We start from the raw sequence: 17,430 nt of genomic DNA on the forward strand, positions 1-17,430 counted from the left end.
CTTGTGACCCCTGAAAATTGACCTTGACCTTTGACCTCTTAATTATTTGACCCCTCAGGATTGAAGAGGAGGTAAAAAGAAAATTTTTGGTGCTAGCCGCATTTCTGTATCTCAATTAGAACCCGAGATATTCCATTTTTAAGTTGAAACTACAGTAGCGTTTTTCCGGGAAAGCTTTTGACTTTTCCGAGTTTTTTCCACGCCAAAATCCGTCAAATTTTGTGTTCTTTTCACCTGATTTTTTGCAAATAAATCCACGACCCCTTGCCAACCAACCTGTGCTTTGGCTTGAAAGGTGTCCTGGATTGATAAACTCGTTTTGAAATAAAGTCGGATGTTATCCAGTGGGAAGCGACAGTCAATTTGGACATGCAATTTCGCGGCCATGGTAAATAAAGCGTGCTTCCATGTGCCCGCAGTCATAAATGACGCCGATCTGACTAACTTTTATGGTTTTTGTTCTGTTTTTTCATACGGCTGTTTTATTGGCGCCAAATTTACTTCCGTAATTATTATTGTTTGGAGTAAATTATCTCAAATAAGACAATTATGGTTTTGAGAAAATTCGCCATTCGAGAGGCAGTTAAAATATCTTCTTGGAACTATAATTTATACTATACGAACTTGATTAAAAATATACTTTAATAACTTGCTTTATATAAAAAAAAATGTTTGCGCTTTATTCATTCCACTTATCACTTGTAAATCTAACAATAAGTGTAAGAATAAAAGTTTGATACCATTGGATGGAATAGTTTCTTTTCAAGACAACTAAAAGTATTATAAAAATTATAAATAAATACATGAAAGGTATGGAACGTCGTGTATGGATCTATTGCCTTTGGCTAAAAATAACATTTTCCTTTTTCTTTTTATAGTTCTTTTTTTGCAGAGCCGCTAGAAGTCGACTTGAAAAATGGAATATTAATTTGTTAACAAGTAGAATTTTTTATGTGTATGTTAATATAATAAAAAAAATTAACAAGGTTCAAAATGTTTGCTAATTATCTTTGATTGTTTTCTGGTCTTGACCCCCTTGGTTATAATTTTATTTAATTTTTTTCCAATTTAAACTTGTTGAAAATTTGATTGCTAAATAGAAATAGATTTTCATTATTTCTGTACTTACAACATGCCTCGACTGGACTTTTTGTCGAGCCATCGGTTGGGCCGCACGCTGGCGTCCTTTCTGCGTGCCCGCATCATGTTGGACGGCGGCTGGTACGAGTAGCGTGAGGTGCACATGGATAACAGCTGTTCGGCTACTCCGTCTCCGTAAGGTGCGTCTGAAAATTCACTCGTTAGTGCCAAAATTGGGGAAATGTAATAATTGCGGGACGAAAAATAATGTTATTTAACAAGTAAAAAGTTGGTGGCAGAATTGAGCGGAAGTAATTAGGCCCCGGAGGCTACTTTTCTGCAGTTGTTATACAGCAATGGTAAACGATCGAGGGGAAAGAAAGAGTCGAACGAGCCGCTGACATGCAAAAATGGGATCGCAGTTTTGTTGTTAGATTGCCAAAGCAACAAAGCTCATGTCGAAACAAATGGCGGTTTCCTTTAAAGAGGCAACCTTCTTTTTGTCCCTTTGAAGCCGCGCGTGTGATAATGGCAGTGTTTCGTTATAGAAATTGAGCAGAGTTGTTGTTTACTTTGATCTTTTCCAGTCGAGACAGGGGTGGCGCAAGAACGGCAGTTGCAATTTGATGATTCGTCGATTTTTCATTCCAATTAAGTCGATTGAATATGAATATTGATCCAAGCACACAAACGTGAGAATTTCACTTCTACACAAATTATTCTCTAACATTCGAGTGAAGAAGTTGGATTTGTTACTTTAAAAATTCAATTATTTGTTAAAAAGTTTTTAATTTCATTTATGCTGATTTTGTTATTTTTGTTGCGACCCAAATTTCTAGAGCTATTTGTTAAAAAGAGCCCTTATTCAATAACTGTTTTTTCCAGAAACATGAAGATTCCAAACACAAAATATAATTAAAAACAGTAGAAATTTTCAAATAAACACCTTTTTTAATTTAAGAGAAATTTTCGTTTCAACTCCGCGTTATTTAGGAAGGGCTGAGGATTAAATGGGGAAAATGAAAGAGATCGGAGGATTGGGGTGGAAGCGAGTGCTACTGTTGTGTGTATTTTCCGTATTTTCTTTTGGTCCATTCGCCGTCTCAGCAGCGGCCGTGGGGTGCATTGTGCATTTCGCCTTTATATTTATTTATTTCCGGTCCATTAGCCGGGCGCTTCTTGCAGTTTATTCCGAGACCTAGTTGGCGAAAAGAAGGAGGAAAATCGCGGCGGCGGGCTTTGGCGGATGGAGTGACTAACCGCACCGAGAATGCGTCTTTTGCTCGCCTGCATGTGCTGTTGTGGAAGAGACAAAAGGGCGCTTTCATTATTGCGCGCGGCTCGCCTGGCCAATTCCATTCCACCCCACAAATTATTTCCGACTTTACGGTCTGTTTTGTTCTTTTGTTTATATGCGCCGCGCGTGTATTAGCCGCCCTCCGCAGAGAGACTCTCGCGGGTATGTTCGCCGCCGCCGCTTTAACAAGGTTTGCCTTACTTGAGTGGAATTTTTCCTAATCTCGCGTCATTTCACCAGTCCATAAAAACGAGACGCCAAATCCTGCATCCGACGACGAACACGCCCGAAAAGGGCCCTTGTACGTCATGCCAGTTTAAGGCTTTAATCCTGCCGCGAAATTTGAATATGCGCGAAGAAAGCGCAGACCTGGAATTCCGTTAACACGCACTTTTAAATGTTTACACCGTTCCAGATTCGCAGTGATGATTCACTCTGCAAATGTTTCATAAACAGAGAAGGAGAGCTATTTCAGATTTTTCTTGCGTAAATATGTTGGCAGTAAAATGTGCGAAAAAAAATCTATATTTCATGCTCTACATGAGAAACAGGTTAGAAGATACTGCTGAACAGTTAAGTAATATATTTCAAAAATTTCTTTTCTTTTAACAATGCATATAAGTGAGTAAAAAAATAATAAACAAAGTTTCATTTTATTTTGACTGTGCTCAAAAAGTTCCGTGGTATTTGATGAGGAACTTTAAATCAAATAATTATTATTTATTTAAATTTGATTTGTGTTAATTGCCATTTGACATTTATGTAGTTTTTCAGACGAGAATAAACAAAAACAACAAATACAAATGTGTGTTTATTTGTGAAATTTCATTTGTACTTAAATTAAATTTAGAATTTCAGACATTTGGCATTAAAAAAAGTTTGAAATTCTTTTTGATGGTAATTCATGAACTATTTTTATTAGTAACGAAAGTAATAATATTCTGTGCAAATTAAAAAAAATGACGATCATAAACTACGATTCCTCTTTACATAATAACAAAACGCATTGATTAATCCAGAGAAGTTTTGTGTAATTTAAAATTGTAATCTTCTAAACCTGTTTTAAATAAAATCTGTATTATCTATCGATGTTTCCATCTCCTTTAAAATGCAACACAAAAAAAGGAGTCCTAGATTCCGAGAGGAAATAAGTAGATTAAGCGTGGTTTATGAGGTCTGCATCGTGTCCGATAAGATAAATTTGGAAAGTGGCTCGGAAGGACGCGGCCGGGCATTGCAACTATTTCCTCTGCGTCCCTTTAAATCGCAGCATCCCTACTAATTCGCGTCGCACTTTATTCAAAAGGCGATCGCCATAAATTGGCGCAGACAGTGACCTTTTTGCTCGCACAAGACCCCTTGCAGAGCTCTAAGTATGCAACACGCACTACAACACTGGACTCCTCTCTGTGTAATGTTTACGGCCAAGCACATCAGAAAATATAAAATAAGCAGTGGCGGCAAAAGAGCATGAGTGATGATGCGGAGTCATGACATCATCAATAAATAATAGCGCGCGGGCTAATTCGTGAGAGTTGGATGGCCGGATGGAGAACTCTGGCGCGTGCTGTTTGGCCGCCACCGTCCCCCAGGGGCGATAAAATTTGGCCCGACATCGGCACTCGCCTCCATTTGCATTTCGGATGTGCCCAAATCGAAGATGAGTAATCGGCCACTCGGGGGATGAATTTCGATGAGACCGTTCCGAGCCGTTCGTCGAATTAATTTTTAATGGTTTTTTGCATGACTTTATAAGAGTAGCTCAATTCCAGTCAAATTATCTCATTTCGGATGGACGATTTATTTTGAACGTTCGTTGAGAGTTATTTTGGGAAAGGTCCAATTAATTAAGAAAGTTTAAATTAATTAAAGTTTTAGCCAGTTTTAGCTGTTCATTAAAATGTAGAATGAGATTAATAAATCACTAATCAGGTAAATTATTATTTAGAGGTTGTTTAAATGAAAACTTTTGGCTGATATTTATAATAAAATTATGGCACTATAATTTTAATTTACACGATAATGTATAAAGCGTTTCAGAGGCTGATTGATTAACTTTCCAAATTAATTCGATTTTATTTAATGGATACAGCGCATAAAAACTTGTTTGATTATGTTTTAATAAATTACTCTACAACTGTTAGTCTCAGAAATATATTGAAATTTTGCATCTTAACAAATAAAATTGATAAAAAAAATTAAAAAAATATAGTTTTAAAAATAGTTTTAAATAGTTTTAAAAGAAATTTAATATAACAGTTTAATATAACTTTTTTTGTTCGAAAATAGTATAAAATTGTTGGAAAAATTTTAAGTTTAAAATAAATGTGTGTAAATGTGTGTTGGATCTCTCTCGTTTGGAAGCTTGTGGGACTCTTAACCTAGTACATATGTTGGCGACGCAAACTAATTACATGGAAACAAAGCACCCTCGCAGTTAGTCAGTGGGTGCGTTGGCCGCCGCACCCGAGTTGAGATTAATCTGTGACAGCGCGCGCGGACATCGCAATGCCGCGTGGCAGCCGCGCGCGCTATCTATTTCTGGCCCGCGACCAAAACATTTCTTTCTCCGTTGCTTTGCTATGCTGGACAGTCCCAGTGCAGCTTCCGAGAATACAAAAGTCGGATTTGCACGGGCAAATGAGCGGTGAACGAATTGAGATTCATTTCTTTTTACTGCCGCGCTTTCCCAGCTCATGCCATAGACGTGGGAGTTTCGTTGAAAGAATTCTTGCGTGTGGTTCACTAGCTTTTGTATAATTGTTATTACATTGCAGAACATCTACGAGCTGCGAGACAATTTCAAGTTTTGTAACTTAAAAATATACCACGCAATTTTTCTGTAAAAAGTATGTTTTCCTGGAAAATTAAACATGGAAAATCTGCCCCTTTTCGAAATGATCAGCGTCTTGCGTCATTCAAATGCACGCCACATTTCGATTAGGAATTGCGCAATGTCACAAAAAAATCATTATTAGATATTCATTGGCCGGCGAGCAGTTACGCAAAACCTGTAAACGTAATTGGATCAAAACATTAGTTGAAGCCCATCAAATTGAGTGAAATATCATTTATGTTGATTTATACAATATTAATAGATATTTATGAATTTAAATCAAATAAATCGACATTAATTTAAACTAAAAAATTGTCTATGAAAATTTAAATAGTGGACCAGAGTTTAGGAAATTATTTTGGAAGAATAAAAAACTTTAAATTTATTGGAGAGGGAGCTTAATTTTTCTGATGATTTTAAAACCTGAAAATTCTTCTTTATAAGAACGTTGAACTATATATTTTGATAGCCAAAATTTATGCTTCTAGAAACTAGGCCAGTCTTTGATGACCGCCTTGTATATGGAGTTTTGGGCATCTGCTGCGAACACCCCACAATTGATTAATACATTTCACCGATTTCCCTTTTGTGACGACTCCATTCGAATCGGAAAAAGCGGGGTCGTTAATTCCAGCACTGCCCTTTTAACAATCAGCGCCGGCAAATGAAGCGCTCGCGGCCAATCGAATCGGCTGGTGGTTTACAAAAGGCTTAAAATTTATCTGTCAGGCGATTATTCTTTTAATCCCAGCCGAATACTATCAACAGATACAAAACGCTCCTGGCTTATTTTTTCGTCTGTCACGCACTCCAGAATAGGCAGAGAGGGAGGAAGCGCGCGATTGAGGACACAATGCAGTAAAGGGGTGGTGTCGGGGGGAGGCGGAGGGGGTGCCGCAGGCTTGCAATTTGGTTCAAGTGTCGGAGACCCGCCGCCGCGCCAATCCAATCAATCGGGGCCCAACACTGATGAATGAGAGTTCCGCTCTCGCTCTCTTCATAATCATCACTCTGGGTGTCACGAAAAGGCGAGCAAAAAAAATTTTTGTGTGGTCGATGCGCGTTAATTTGGACGTGCAACGCCTGTCGAATGCATTAAACGACGGGTTATAATGAGCATAGGCACCGCGCCCAGCTGATAAGTGTGAAATATCTCTCTAGCCAGCAACTCTCCATATCGATTGGCGCCGCGGGGCCGCCGCTTCACGGCAGCAGCCAGCGTAGTACTAGTGTTTGTGTATAAACGCGTGGCGGCGAAAAGAGGTCAGATGTCTCGTGACAACAGATTCTTATTGGGTGCACATTTTTATGCTCGTGCTAATCGCGGTTATCTCCGAGGCTCCCCATCTTCCGCAATGAGGAAGGAGGAAATAAACTGCCTTTGGTCTCGGACAAAAACTGAACTTGAGAGAAAGAAGGAAGGGGGAAGCGTTCTCTGATAAAAAGTTTCATATTTTCAGATTAATGAAAAAATTTAGTATCATCAATTGCATGCAAAAATATTACTGACCAAAAAAGAAAAAGAGGAGGTTTTTTTTTTTAATTAATCAGTTTAAGTTCAAACTATTTTACGCAGTAAAAAAAATTTTCTCCTTTTCCCGCATGATTATATGATAAATTTACTCGTGTTCCAACTCTTAAATAGTAAAATATCTTGGTTACAAAAACAAAAATTTAATTGTAAATTAAAATTATTGTTGAGCCACAAGGCAATCTCTACCTAAATTGAGATAAATCATTTTACAAATATTATAACGAACACTAAAATATTTTAAAGTCGACGACGCATGAAACTTAAAAAAGAAAAGCTTTGCAGAAAAAATCATGACGGATAATTTCTTTTTTAAAAACACAATTTTAACTGCTTAAATTCACTCAGTTTGATTAATTATGACCCTCAATAAGTTGTGCAGTTTCAACTTTCAAGAGAAGAAAGAAAAAAGAAATCGATATTTGCAAATTTTGAAATAGCCCCTTGCTTTGTAACCACTTTTATCAGATTTGAATAGTATCGTACTTGCGCAAATCATATTACATTCCATGGCAGGAGATTTTTTAGAGTAAGAGATGAAAAGATGAAAAATGAAATATTCATTCATTTCTTTCCTCTCTGGCTTTGGTGGTTGATGGGAAAGAATAAATTTAGAATGGGCGAAGAAGGGATGACGAGGCAGGCGTGTGCGAGACACACGCTGCAGGATCGTTCGTATATATAAGGAAATAAAGAACGTAATTCAATGTTGTACTTTTTGCGAATTTGACGACCGTGTGTCATCAGCAAGCATCATTTTTGCCGTAGGCGGAGCACATTTATTCTTTATTCAACTTCCGTCATCGTTTGCTCTGCGCTGAAATATGGTGAATGAATTTTTGCAACCTCCATGCGCTGAGAAAGGAAATCGTTACGGAAAAATTGCGTCTGACGAAGCGTTTCACGTACATTTACTTTGCCAAAGCTGTGCTTGAAATGCCATCAAGTAACGTAAAAAAATCGTATGAAATTATTCTAAAACTTGAAAAATGGTACCTTTAAAAGACCGGAAGCTTTTAATAAAGTCTAGTGTTTTTTGCTTGTTAGGTTTCAGTTGATCTTGGAAGTTTTTGCAAACTTTTATATCCAGAAATGAAATTAATTTTTCCTTCAGAACATTGTTTTTCTTAATATAAAACATTTTAAATTAATTCTGACTAATAAAAACAACAATTAAAACATGTGAACCTTCAAAATAACAATTATAATACTTCTTTTTAAACTTTCAATTTTCAACGCAATTCTTAAAACAAATTTTTTTCAAGATTTCATATTTAACATCAATGCAGATTAATTTTAAACCATCATGGAAATTATGAAAAAACAAATCATTGAGAGTTTTGTTATCTGATTTTAGGTTTTGTGTTTCGGTTGCCATGGCAGCCTCGCGCAAAATTTAGATCGCAATATTTGTCTGGAGCACGCGTGGCTTTCGTCTTCCTCCGGCCGTCCTGTGTACACGAATGGTCTGGGAAGCGGAAGTTGGACGCAGAGGCCGGTGATCCCGTAATAGATTGGGCCGGCTGGCAGTTTGGCGAAAGGGCTGGTGGGCGGGCGCGCGGTTCAACGGGTTGTTCGCGCCAGCTTTTATTGTGAGAGGTCGAGAGCGCGAAGAAATAAGAAAGAAAGAAAGAGATACGCGAGCCAAGCTGCTTGTTTATCCAAAAGTGCCTCTCGCGCCAAACAATATTATCTTTTGGCTTCTTCTTGTGTCTTTTGGAGCCGCTTTGATTATTTAGCGCCGGCGACGTCATTTGTTTGACCTTTCCGGAAAGAGCAGCGACACACACGCGTGCAGTGACGAAAAATCTATCCTTTCCTATAACATATATTTAGGCGGACGAGTCCCTTTTAGTTTATTGAATTCGGCCAGAAGTAAACATTGCTGGCGAGGGAGTGCATTGAAATTCCACTCGCAGTCCGAGCTAGGGAGACCGAATAAGATGGAAATATTCCAACTCTGTATTCCGCCAATGTGATGAATTTTTTTCGCCCACTATCTCGCCTTTCCTGCAATCTGCATTTGATGAGACCAAAATATGGACGCTTTTTGCATGAAGTTTCTTTGCTCGGGAAAAGCAGCTTTTTCAGGCAAACATTTTTTTTATAGAGACTTCTGTGCATGTTTCGCGTGCTCGCCTGGCGCCTATATTAAAGCTTCTATCAAAACCGCCTTTTGAAGTCGGGCAGAGTGTGCGGTCGGCGGCGTTTTATTCAGCCCGATGTGCTTCAATTTGCAACCGAAAGTAATGAGCGTTGAGAGAGCGATTTGAGGCACAAAGCTTAGAAATGGGCAATTTGTTAAATTTGGCAAAAGCAAGCACTTGATACCCACAAATAAATCACAACTCTGAGATTTTGTTTTTACTACTATAACTTCTGAACCCAAAAAAAAATTAATAATGCAACATCAATATCATTTATCATTATTCATTATAAAAATTAAGAATTAGAACAGAAAAATTGTTCCAAACATATTGTATATGTAGCTTTGTAATTTTTAAAAAATATAATAATTTAAGATAAAACTTTATTTTACATTTAATTTTTATAATATTTATATTTAAAATAAATTATTATAATTTATTTTTGTTATATACTAATTAATAGTCATAATGCCACTTTCCAAAAAAAAATCTTTTTGCATATAAATTTAATATTTATATACATTTATAGTTAAAAAAATATTTAAATGTATTAACCATGCGGGCACGTTACAGCTTTGTAAGGAATGAGAATTTCATAGCTTTATCACGTTTTATCTTATTTTACGTTGGCATTATCTTTAATTGACACTGTCTCACATTGTTATTATAATTAATATGAGAAAATTAATTCAATTACTGGGAAAGTTGGATATCAAATTAGCGAAATTAGCTTGTAAATTTTATATTGCAATGTTTTTGACCTTTTCTCTTGTTTGGAATATTATAGTCATTTTCTACAAAACCAATTGACCGAAGGTTTATGAATCGTGGAATATTATTATCTCTGTTTGAATGAGTTTCTTGTTTGAAAATAACCAAATATTTGTTTCCTTGTGGACTTGTGTAAACGAATGAATGCTAATTTTATGGATTCTAATCCTAAAGTTGCTTTTTGCCTGCCCATTCAGAAAGCCAAGTCGCGACTAGGCCTCATTCAGACACACTGCGAAGAAGTTCATCAAGAGGAAGCGAGTCTGGCAGGCCATTCATTCATTTGTCAAGACACGGAGAGGCGCGCGCGAAAATGACATGTTTTGCTGGCCGACGAGTGACACTTTTGGCCTCGTAAAAAGCCACAGCTCGACTCGAATTATTCCATTAGAACGCCGAATTTTAGCGCCAAGCACTTAATCGTGATTGCACTGCCCCGTCGGAAGGAAAAACGCACTTCATTTTGGAAATGCCCTTGTTAATGGACCTCCTGAGGGTGTGTTTTGGCGAGATTATTTTGAGGGATGACTGCCTTAAAAAAGCTTAATAGGGAAGAAAAAACTTGGAATTCTATGCCAAAAGGGACGCGTGATAAAAACATAAAAATGCGGAAAATATAAAAAAGTTAAGCATAAAATAAAGTGCATACTTTTTTTGTCCTCATATAAAAGGCAAAGTTAATGGCGAGATAATTTTTAACCACATGAAAATAAATCTAAAAAAAAGTAGCATAGATAAATTATGGTGTTCGAAAAATTTTCATCTGAAATTTAATTTTGTATCTTCCAGTCCAAAAGTTATTTTGTTTTAACCTAATTCTGCTTATTTACTTGAAGAAAGCTATTCGCATTATAGTAAGAAAAAAATTTAATGTAGTGAAGTAACTAATAGTGAGGATTCAATTTTCTTTTTTTATTAGTTATCTGTCTAGAGGGTGATTGATTTGCCATTCGTGAATTTCATGCATGTCAATTGACGTTCTCTGGCAGACTGTAATGTACACCGTCGTAAAAATCGACCCAGCAGGTTTTTCGCCTTTGATTTATTTTATTTTTCTATTTGTCCGAGAGTGGTCTCTTGTTGCTGGCAGTTCACGGTGCTGGTCATCGAAAATTCAATTACGGCGGCCGCGCGCAAAAATAAGACCCGTCAACAACTGCGCGCGCTTGCCCAATAAAAAATTCCACTCTGAGAAATGAGCTTTCGCGATAATTGAAAAAAGGGCTTGCCAGCCAGCAGCAGCAGCAGACTTCGATTTTTTTCTCCGTTATTTCTTGACACAAGGGCTAATTGAATGCGAAACTAATGTTATCGCGAGTACGGCAGCGGCGTTTAATCGCATCAAAGGACCCCTTCGGAACAATAAAGACCAAATGCATGCAGCCGGAATTATAAATTTCCACTGCAGGATTATGCGGTGGGATTTCGGCCGAGTGTTTTGCTCCCGAATATTTGTCGAATAACAATAAAACGCGTCTTTTACGACGCCGACGCGATTTCGGAGGCAGAAGGGGTTGAGCCGCGGCCCGAGAAAGAGAAGTGCCGAGCGAATGAGAAAGTGGGCCAGCTCGGGATGGGGTGCTTATTGAGAATTCGCCGTACTTAATCTTTATGGCAGATCAAATGAGGCGTTTGAAAATCGTCAGAATTCACTACATTTCCAAAATTACAAAGCCTGTAGTAAAACAACCAATAATGCAATAACCCAAATTTCCTGATAAATTTGATTAAAAATAAAAATAATATATGCAATTTTAATAATTTTAAAGTTTCTTTGATATTTATGTTTTAAATGAGCTCACAGATCACATTAAAAAGGCAAAAAAAGATAAATCCTTTATAAATTAAACAGATTTTAATTCTTTTTAATTTTTAAAAATTGGTCCGGTTTAAAAAATAGTAAATTTTATGTTTTTTATGCGCTTCCCCCCCCCCCCCCCTTCATAGTAAGAATGAGTAAGAAGTTATTTTACAATCAATAAAATCCAAGCTCTCTTTGGTTGCTTTGTTGGTTCTCTGGGGCGATCAGCGGCGATTAATGATTCGCGTATAAAAACAAAGCCGGGTGTGCGCCCTATTTGTTAAACACACACGCACTTGGCCCCGCGACCGACTCGGGCGTTCTTTCTCTTTGATGTCCGGCACGTCAACACCAAAAACAAAAGAGGTCCCTTAACTTTTTCGCCTCAGTCACAAACTCGAAGCAGCCCATTCAATTATTTTTATCTCGGCTCTCGTTCTTTTTCAGCCTCGTCTCATGATGAATGAATGAAGTTGTTGTTTCGCTCTCCTGATTGCTCCATCGCCGCATATTTGTGTGAGTTAATTGTTCGCAGAACTTTCCTCATTTGTGTATCGCAAATTGCTTTTCTGCGGGGCTTAATCGGCGAATAACTAATGCTGTTTTTTGGCTGCGGGTAGTTTGCAGCGGATAGAGGAGAAAGTTTGCGCATTTTCGAAGAGGCAGTCTGCTGCCGGTTATGAATAATTTAAACGGCGCTTTTAATGAACTTCTGAATGCATTTTACGCTACGTGATTTTGAAGCGGAGATCTAATCTAGATTAGCAAGAGAAAGTTACGATAAGATTAACAAACCGAAAATTCACTTCAATCTTAACAAGGCACTTGAACCAATTTTTGGCTTAAAAAAACAGCATTCATAAAGTGATATAATTATTTTTATATTTGATCTAAACCGAATTTTTCTTAAATGAGGCGCTTCTGATGTCTTTATTGGAATAAACTTGAATGCAATTTCTCTCCTAATAAGATTAATGCAAATTTGAAGTTCAAATAGTAATAAATTACATTGTAAAGGGTCATAGGGAAGTAATTTGGCTAATTTTCTTTTCAATTTTTATCGGGTATATTGAAATTTTTCTTCAGAAAATAAGCTCATATAAGAAAAAATTGTAATTTACAAGAACCCAATTTACCAAGTGATGTCTTGTTGCAAATAAATTGAAAACCAATTAATACTATATTATATCAATTAAAAAAATGTCATTGTGTAACTGGCCGCTTTAGAAAATAAAATAGAGAAGAACAAATTTTTTTTTAACATCTGATAACCTGAAATCATTCGCATTTTCATTATTAAATAAGCATTACGAGTTTTAAAGCTTGTTATCAACATTATAATTTTGAAATTAAACGATCTTGGATTGGTATTTAAAAAAAAAATACATAATATTTTTTTATAATAATTAAATTTAAATAAAAAAAATCTTTCTAAAATATTGAAAATTATAAAATATTTTTAGTATTTATTATTGGAGGATTTTATTTTAAAAATGTTTTTTAAAAACAAACTAGCTAATCTAATTCAATTTTTAATTAATTTATTATTATTTGTAACTTGGATCTCGTTCTTTGAATTTTTGCCATTTAATTAAAATTGCAAATTTATGGGCAGTGCAACGTGCTCTTTCAGAAATCCTTTTTGGTTTTTTGGTGCCTCGTCGGCCTCAAAGCCATGAATATCGTTTATACAACTCCTCTATGGCGTTATTTCGGGCCGTGTGTGCTGCCGAGTGCGAATTTTGCGGTTTTATCATCGCACGAGAGACATGCACACACGTTTGGCTCGCCGTTCTCCACCGAGAGTCAGAGTGTGTGTATCGATTTTCCCGTTCTGGTGGAAAACAATGCGGAAGAACAACGCTCTCGGCGGCGGCGAGTGAGAGAGACAAAAGCGCGCGGCGCATGGCCTTTTTCTTTAAAAGGCGCGCGTGCAATTTGCTCTTCTCTTGAGCAAAAATCGCTTTCGTTAGAGGGGGTGTCGAAGGGTTGTCGTCGAAAGGAGGAAGCGCTTCACTATTATTTGGTAACGGGAAAACTGCTGAGAATTTACTCTAAAAGGGGTTTCAACTTTTTGCGGGCTGTGCAAATTCGACGAGACAATGAGGGAAAGCAGGAAAAAAAGCCAATTACCTTTCATTTTCTTCATTTTGTTAGTTTTCCGTTGAAACTCGTTTGCAGTAAAGAGGAAAAGGTTGGTTAGTTGTTAGTTGGTGCACTGGTGAAAGGAAACGAGAATGCAGACCAAATTCAAAACTAGATATTTTCTAACAATCAAAGACGGATCAGGCTTTAATTCATAATAGCAAATTGTAGATTCTAGTTTAAAATTTTAACTAATTAATTTTGAAATTCAACTGAAATTAAATTTAACTACTCTGCAGCATCTGGAACTACCCCACATAATATGTCAATTAATAATGGAAAGGAAATTATTTTTTAATACGGGTTTTGATAAAAAAAAAATTAACTTATCTGATATGAAAAAAAATTAAAACGAGGCATAATTAAAAAAAAAATTATTTAATCTAAAACTATGAACTAGTAAAGTTTTCATTCGCATGATTCATATCCATGTGAAAGTTTTACAATGTATTTTCTGTCTCTTTCAGCTTCGGTGAATAATTCATTAAGCTTGTGTGTGTCACGTTCAAACAGATCAATTTTGTTCTCTTTGCTCGCTCCTCCACCTCCACATGCATACACACACACACGGATCCCACATCATCCACTATGTGAATACATTTTCTCTTTGTGAGTGCGGCAGATTGCATGGCAGAGAGAGTTGCCGCCACGGCTATTTACGGCTCACTTGACGTACAGTACGTACACTAGATTTCCCTTCACGACTCGCGGGGTGGCTGTCTAATGTATATGCCATGGAAATTTATTTCCGGAAAAGCGACTCGCTTAAATAAACAACCGTTAAATATCAGACCATTAGAGGGCACATGTGCGGCGCTGTGGAGAGCAAGAGCAGCGCAAAAACGAGAGAGAACTAATATTTCACTGCCCAAACGTGACATTTCCACTTAGAGCTTTTTTGTTTGCATAGATTATTAAACAAATGCATGAAGAGCAGAACAAAATTAATTATTAAATACATCGAAGAGGGAAAAATGAAAAAAAATTAGTGACTATTAAGGAAAAACAAGAAAATTAAATAATTGAATTTTAGGGTAATATCATTTAAGCAGAGAAATTAATTGTTTTTAGTTATTGAGATTGAGAGCAGATTTAAAATTTTTACAACAGCTCTAAAAATTACTTTGAATAATTGATATTTTAAAAAGACTATTGAACAAAATCAAATTTTGTAGGTCTACAATAATTTAAATTAATGATATTTTCTGATCTAAATTAAAAAAAATCCTAATTCTCATAGTTGATGAAATTAATATTATATGAAATTCCAAACATATCAATATGATCTAACTAAATTATATTTTGCTTTTCATTCAAATTCGAACGTTTTGAATTTAGGTCTGCATTCCTTCAACAAGAAAAAGTTTTACGCATGCACGTGCATTCAATTTGTGCGACACCCATACATGTGGTGCAAACAACGAACATTCAACTCGTGCCACTAAATAGAACGTTAATTTTGTCTAGAATATTTGAGTGAAGTCATAGGGATGGCTTATCTGGTGGTTGGGTCCGTTTTTTTAAAATTTAATACAAGCAATTAAGACGGTTAGAGAACACAGAATGGCAGTTATTCGGTCAATGTCAGTCTCTCGGTGGGTATTTCAGCGGCACTGGCACATGGACGTACTGCTGGAGGGTGCAGGTTGCTCCGGTTCTGCTGGTTTGGCGGTGGTGCTGCTGCTGGAGACGCGGCCGACTCGGCGCTGCCCGACACACTGAGCAGATGCCAAAGCACTGCCGCCCTGCTGCTTGCAGCCCCTGCTCCGCAGTGCCGCCGGAGTGGCGCACCTGCCAGCGCCGCCGCCGTTGCTCTTTCGCATCTTCGTCCGCAAAATGCGGTCCTCTTCTGACCCTGCGGCCCCACTGACTGCAGGCTGCCCTAGCTCTGCAGCTTGCTCAAGACCAACGGCCCCTGCCGAGGAGGCCAAAAGTCTCCGAGACGAGAAACGTTTGTCAAATCCACACATTTGGTCAGCGATTATTTTTCTTCCGAAAGCGGTTTGTGCCGTGTCTCGAGACCCGAGATTATTAATCGCAGTCCGATCTCTGGGGAGAGAGACACGCGCGTGTTTGTTTTATTTTGAAGAGCCCCTTTCCGTCTGATCATATATGTTTCTATATATTTTATATGCATTTTATATTTCACATGGATTTTTCAATTTTGTTCTTCTTCAATTTCGTAGCTGAAAGTAAGTTTATGGACATAAATGAGGCGCTCAAGGCTAACTATTAAGGAAAAATAATAATCTGAATGGTCTATTACAGACAATTACTGAAATTTTTTGAAAGCTTTGGTTGGAAAAAAAATGGAAATCCTTTATTAAATTATTCTTTATTCTCTTTCAAAAGATCAAAAATTTGGGTTATATTAATTGTGAGATTATTGGCAAAGACTGGAAAACGAATACACCTCACAAAACGCTTGTCCTTTTACTTATCGCAATTTAAACAAAATTCTGTTCAATCTACTTCCAAGCAAAATACAAAGGAGAGAAAAAAAACGCATATAATAAGCACTAATAATTATTGTAAACAATTTTTTTTTAAAACCCTCTTTGAACATAAATTAAGTTGAAACTAACAAAATCATTTATATTTCAATGCAACTTATATTAAAATTTATTTTTCATCAAGTATTTAAAAAGATTTATGATGAAACAAAATAAACTAAAATATAAATATAATTATATTTATTAACATTTTAAAATGAATTGATTACACGTATGATAAATTATCGGATTCCCTGTAAAATGTTGCATTATCAATTTTTTACTATTTTTTATAATGTACAGGAAGCATTGATGATGATTATGCAATTTTATCTTCAGATATATTCGACTGAAACCTCTTTTCATTTGCTCTCTAAATTGATTATTTATGAATGAAGAACAACACAAAACAATATTAAAAAATACAATTATAAATTTATTGGAATGCAAAGAGAACGCTTCAAATTAAGAAAGAAAAAAAATTATTTTCTGGCAGCCTGCAATTCGCCAAACGATTCAAGAATTACTCAGGCGTTATTTCGCCAGACGCGGAGAGAGTAAGATTTATTTAAAAGAATAAAAAGAATGAAAATGCAAACAGGAAAATGAAAAACGCGCGACTCTTAACCTCGGCGCGAGTCTAATCTCTTGCTAATTAATTAATGCAGAAGAGGCCTCGGCAACTCGCACAGAGCGAGAAAGTCTGGCCGAGTGTAAAATTTATCTCGGGCCCTGCGCGCCCTTTTTTTACATCTTCGCACTAATAAAATTCCGGCGCGCTGCACCCTCTTGCAGGAAGGAGTTTTCTGCGAGGAATACACATTTTCTCCCCGGCATTTGGAGCAACTTTTTCTCCTTTTCTTTTCGCAGTTAACACCCCAAAAAAGCAAGTCTTCATGGTGCTGTGGGGCGAGGGTGAAAAAGCGCGAAATTCTGCTCGTCTGTCGGGGCCACGAAAAAACGGAGCGCACGTCACATGAGTTCGGAAGGCGGCGGACGTGTCATCTCTGATCCATCGTGCGAGATATTCGTTATTGGCGATTTCGGCCTTGAGCTTTTGTTACACACGAGAGGCACTTTTCGACATGCACCTACCCCTTTTCGCCATCGACCCGCCGCCGCCGCACCAAATCCGTGCGGGCCATTCATGAATATAAGGAGTCAATTATCTCTTCCGCTCTCTTTGCGCGGGGAATGCCAACAGCCCTTTCGTCCCGCCGCGTGCTGCAGGTACTACTAAACTGCTTCTTTGCTCCTTGGCTCAAGTGACCTACATAAACGACAACTCTTTATGCATTGCATGATCAAACAGCGCTTGGAGAGTTTAATT

The 17,430-nt window shown here is 37.1% G+C and overlaps 1 protein-coding gene across 1 annotated transcript in view; it reads right to left on the reverse strand.

Annotated features, from left to right (window-relative positions):
- The window catches only part of LOC132202601 (uncharacterized), a 45,354-nt gene extending 29,776 nt beyond the window's left edge, over window positions 1-15,578 (reverse strand). The window contains exons 1-2 of the mRNA XM_059629605.1: window positions 15,239-15,578; window positions 1,130-1,286 (exon numbers count right to left, since the gene is read on the reverse strand). Coding sequence (XP_059485588.1) covers window positions 1,130-1,286; window positions 15,239-15,578 — 497 coding nt within the window. The remainder of the gene's footprint in view (window positions 1-1,129; window positions 1,287-15,238) is intronic.
- Window positions 15,579-17,430: the final 1,852 nt, after the last annotated feature.

This window comes from Neocloeon triangulifer, unplaced genomic scaffold (genome assembly GCF_031216515.1).
Source record: "Neocloeon triangulifer isolate White Clay Creek 2 clone unplaced genomic scaffold, ASM3121651v1 ptg000015l, whole genome shotgun sequence".
Taxonomy (NCBI): Eukaryota; Metazoa; Arthropoda; class Insecta; order Ephemeroptera; family Baetidae; genus Neocloeon; species Neocloeon triangulifer.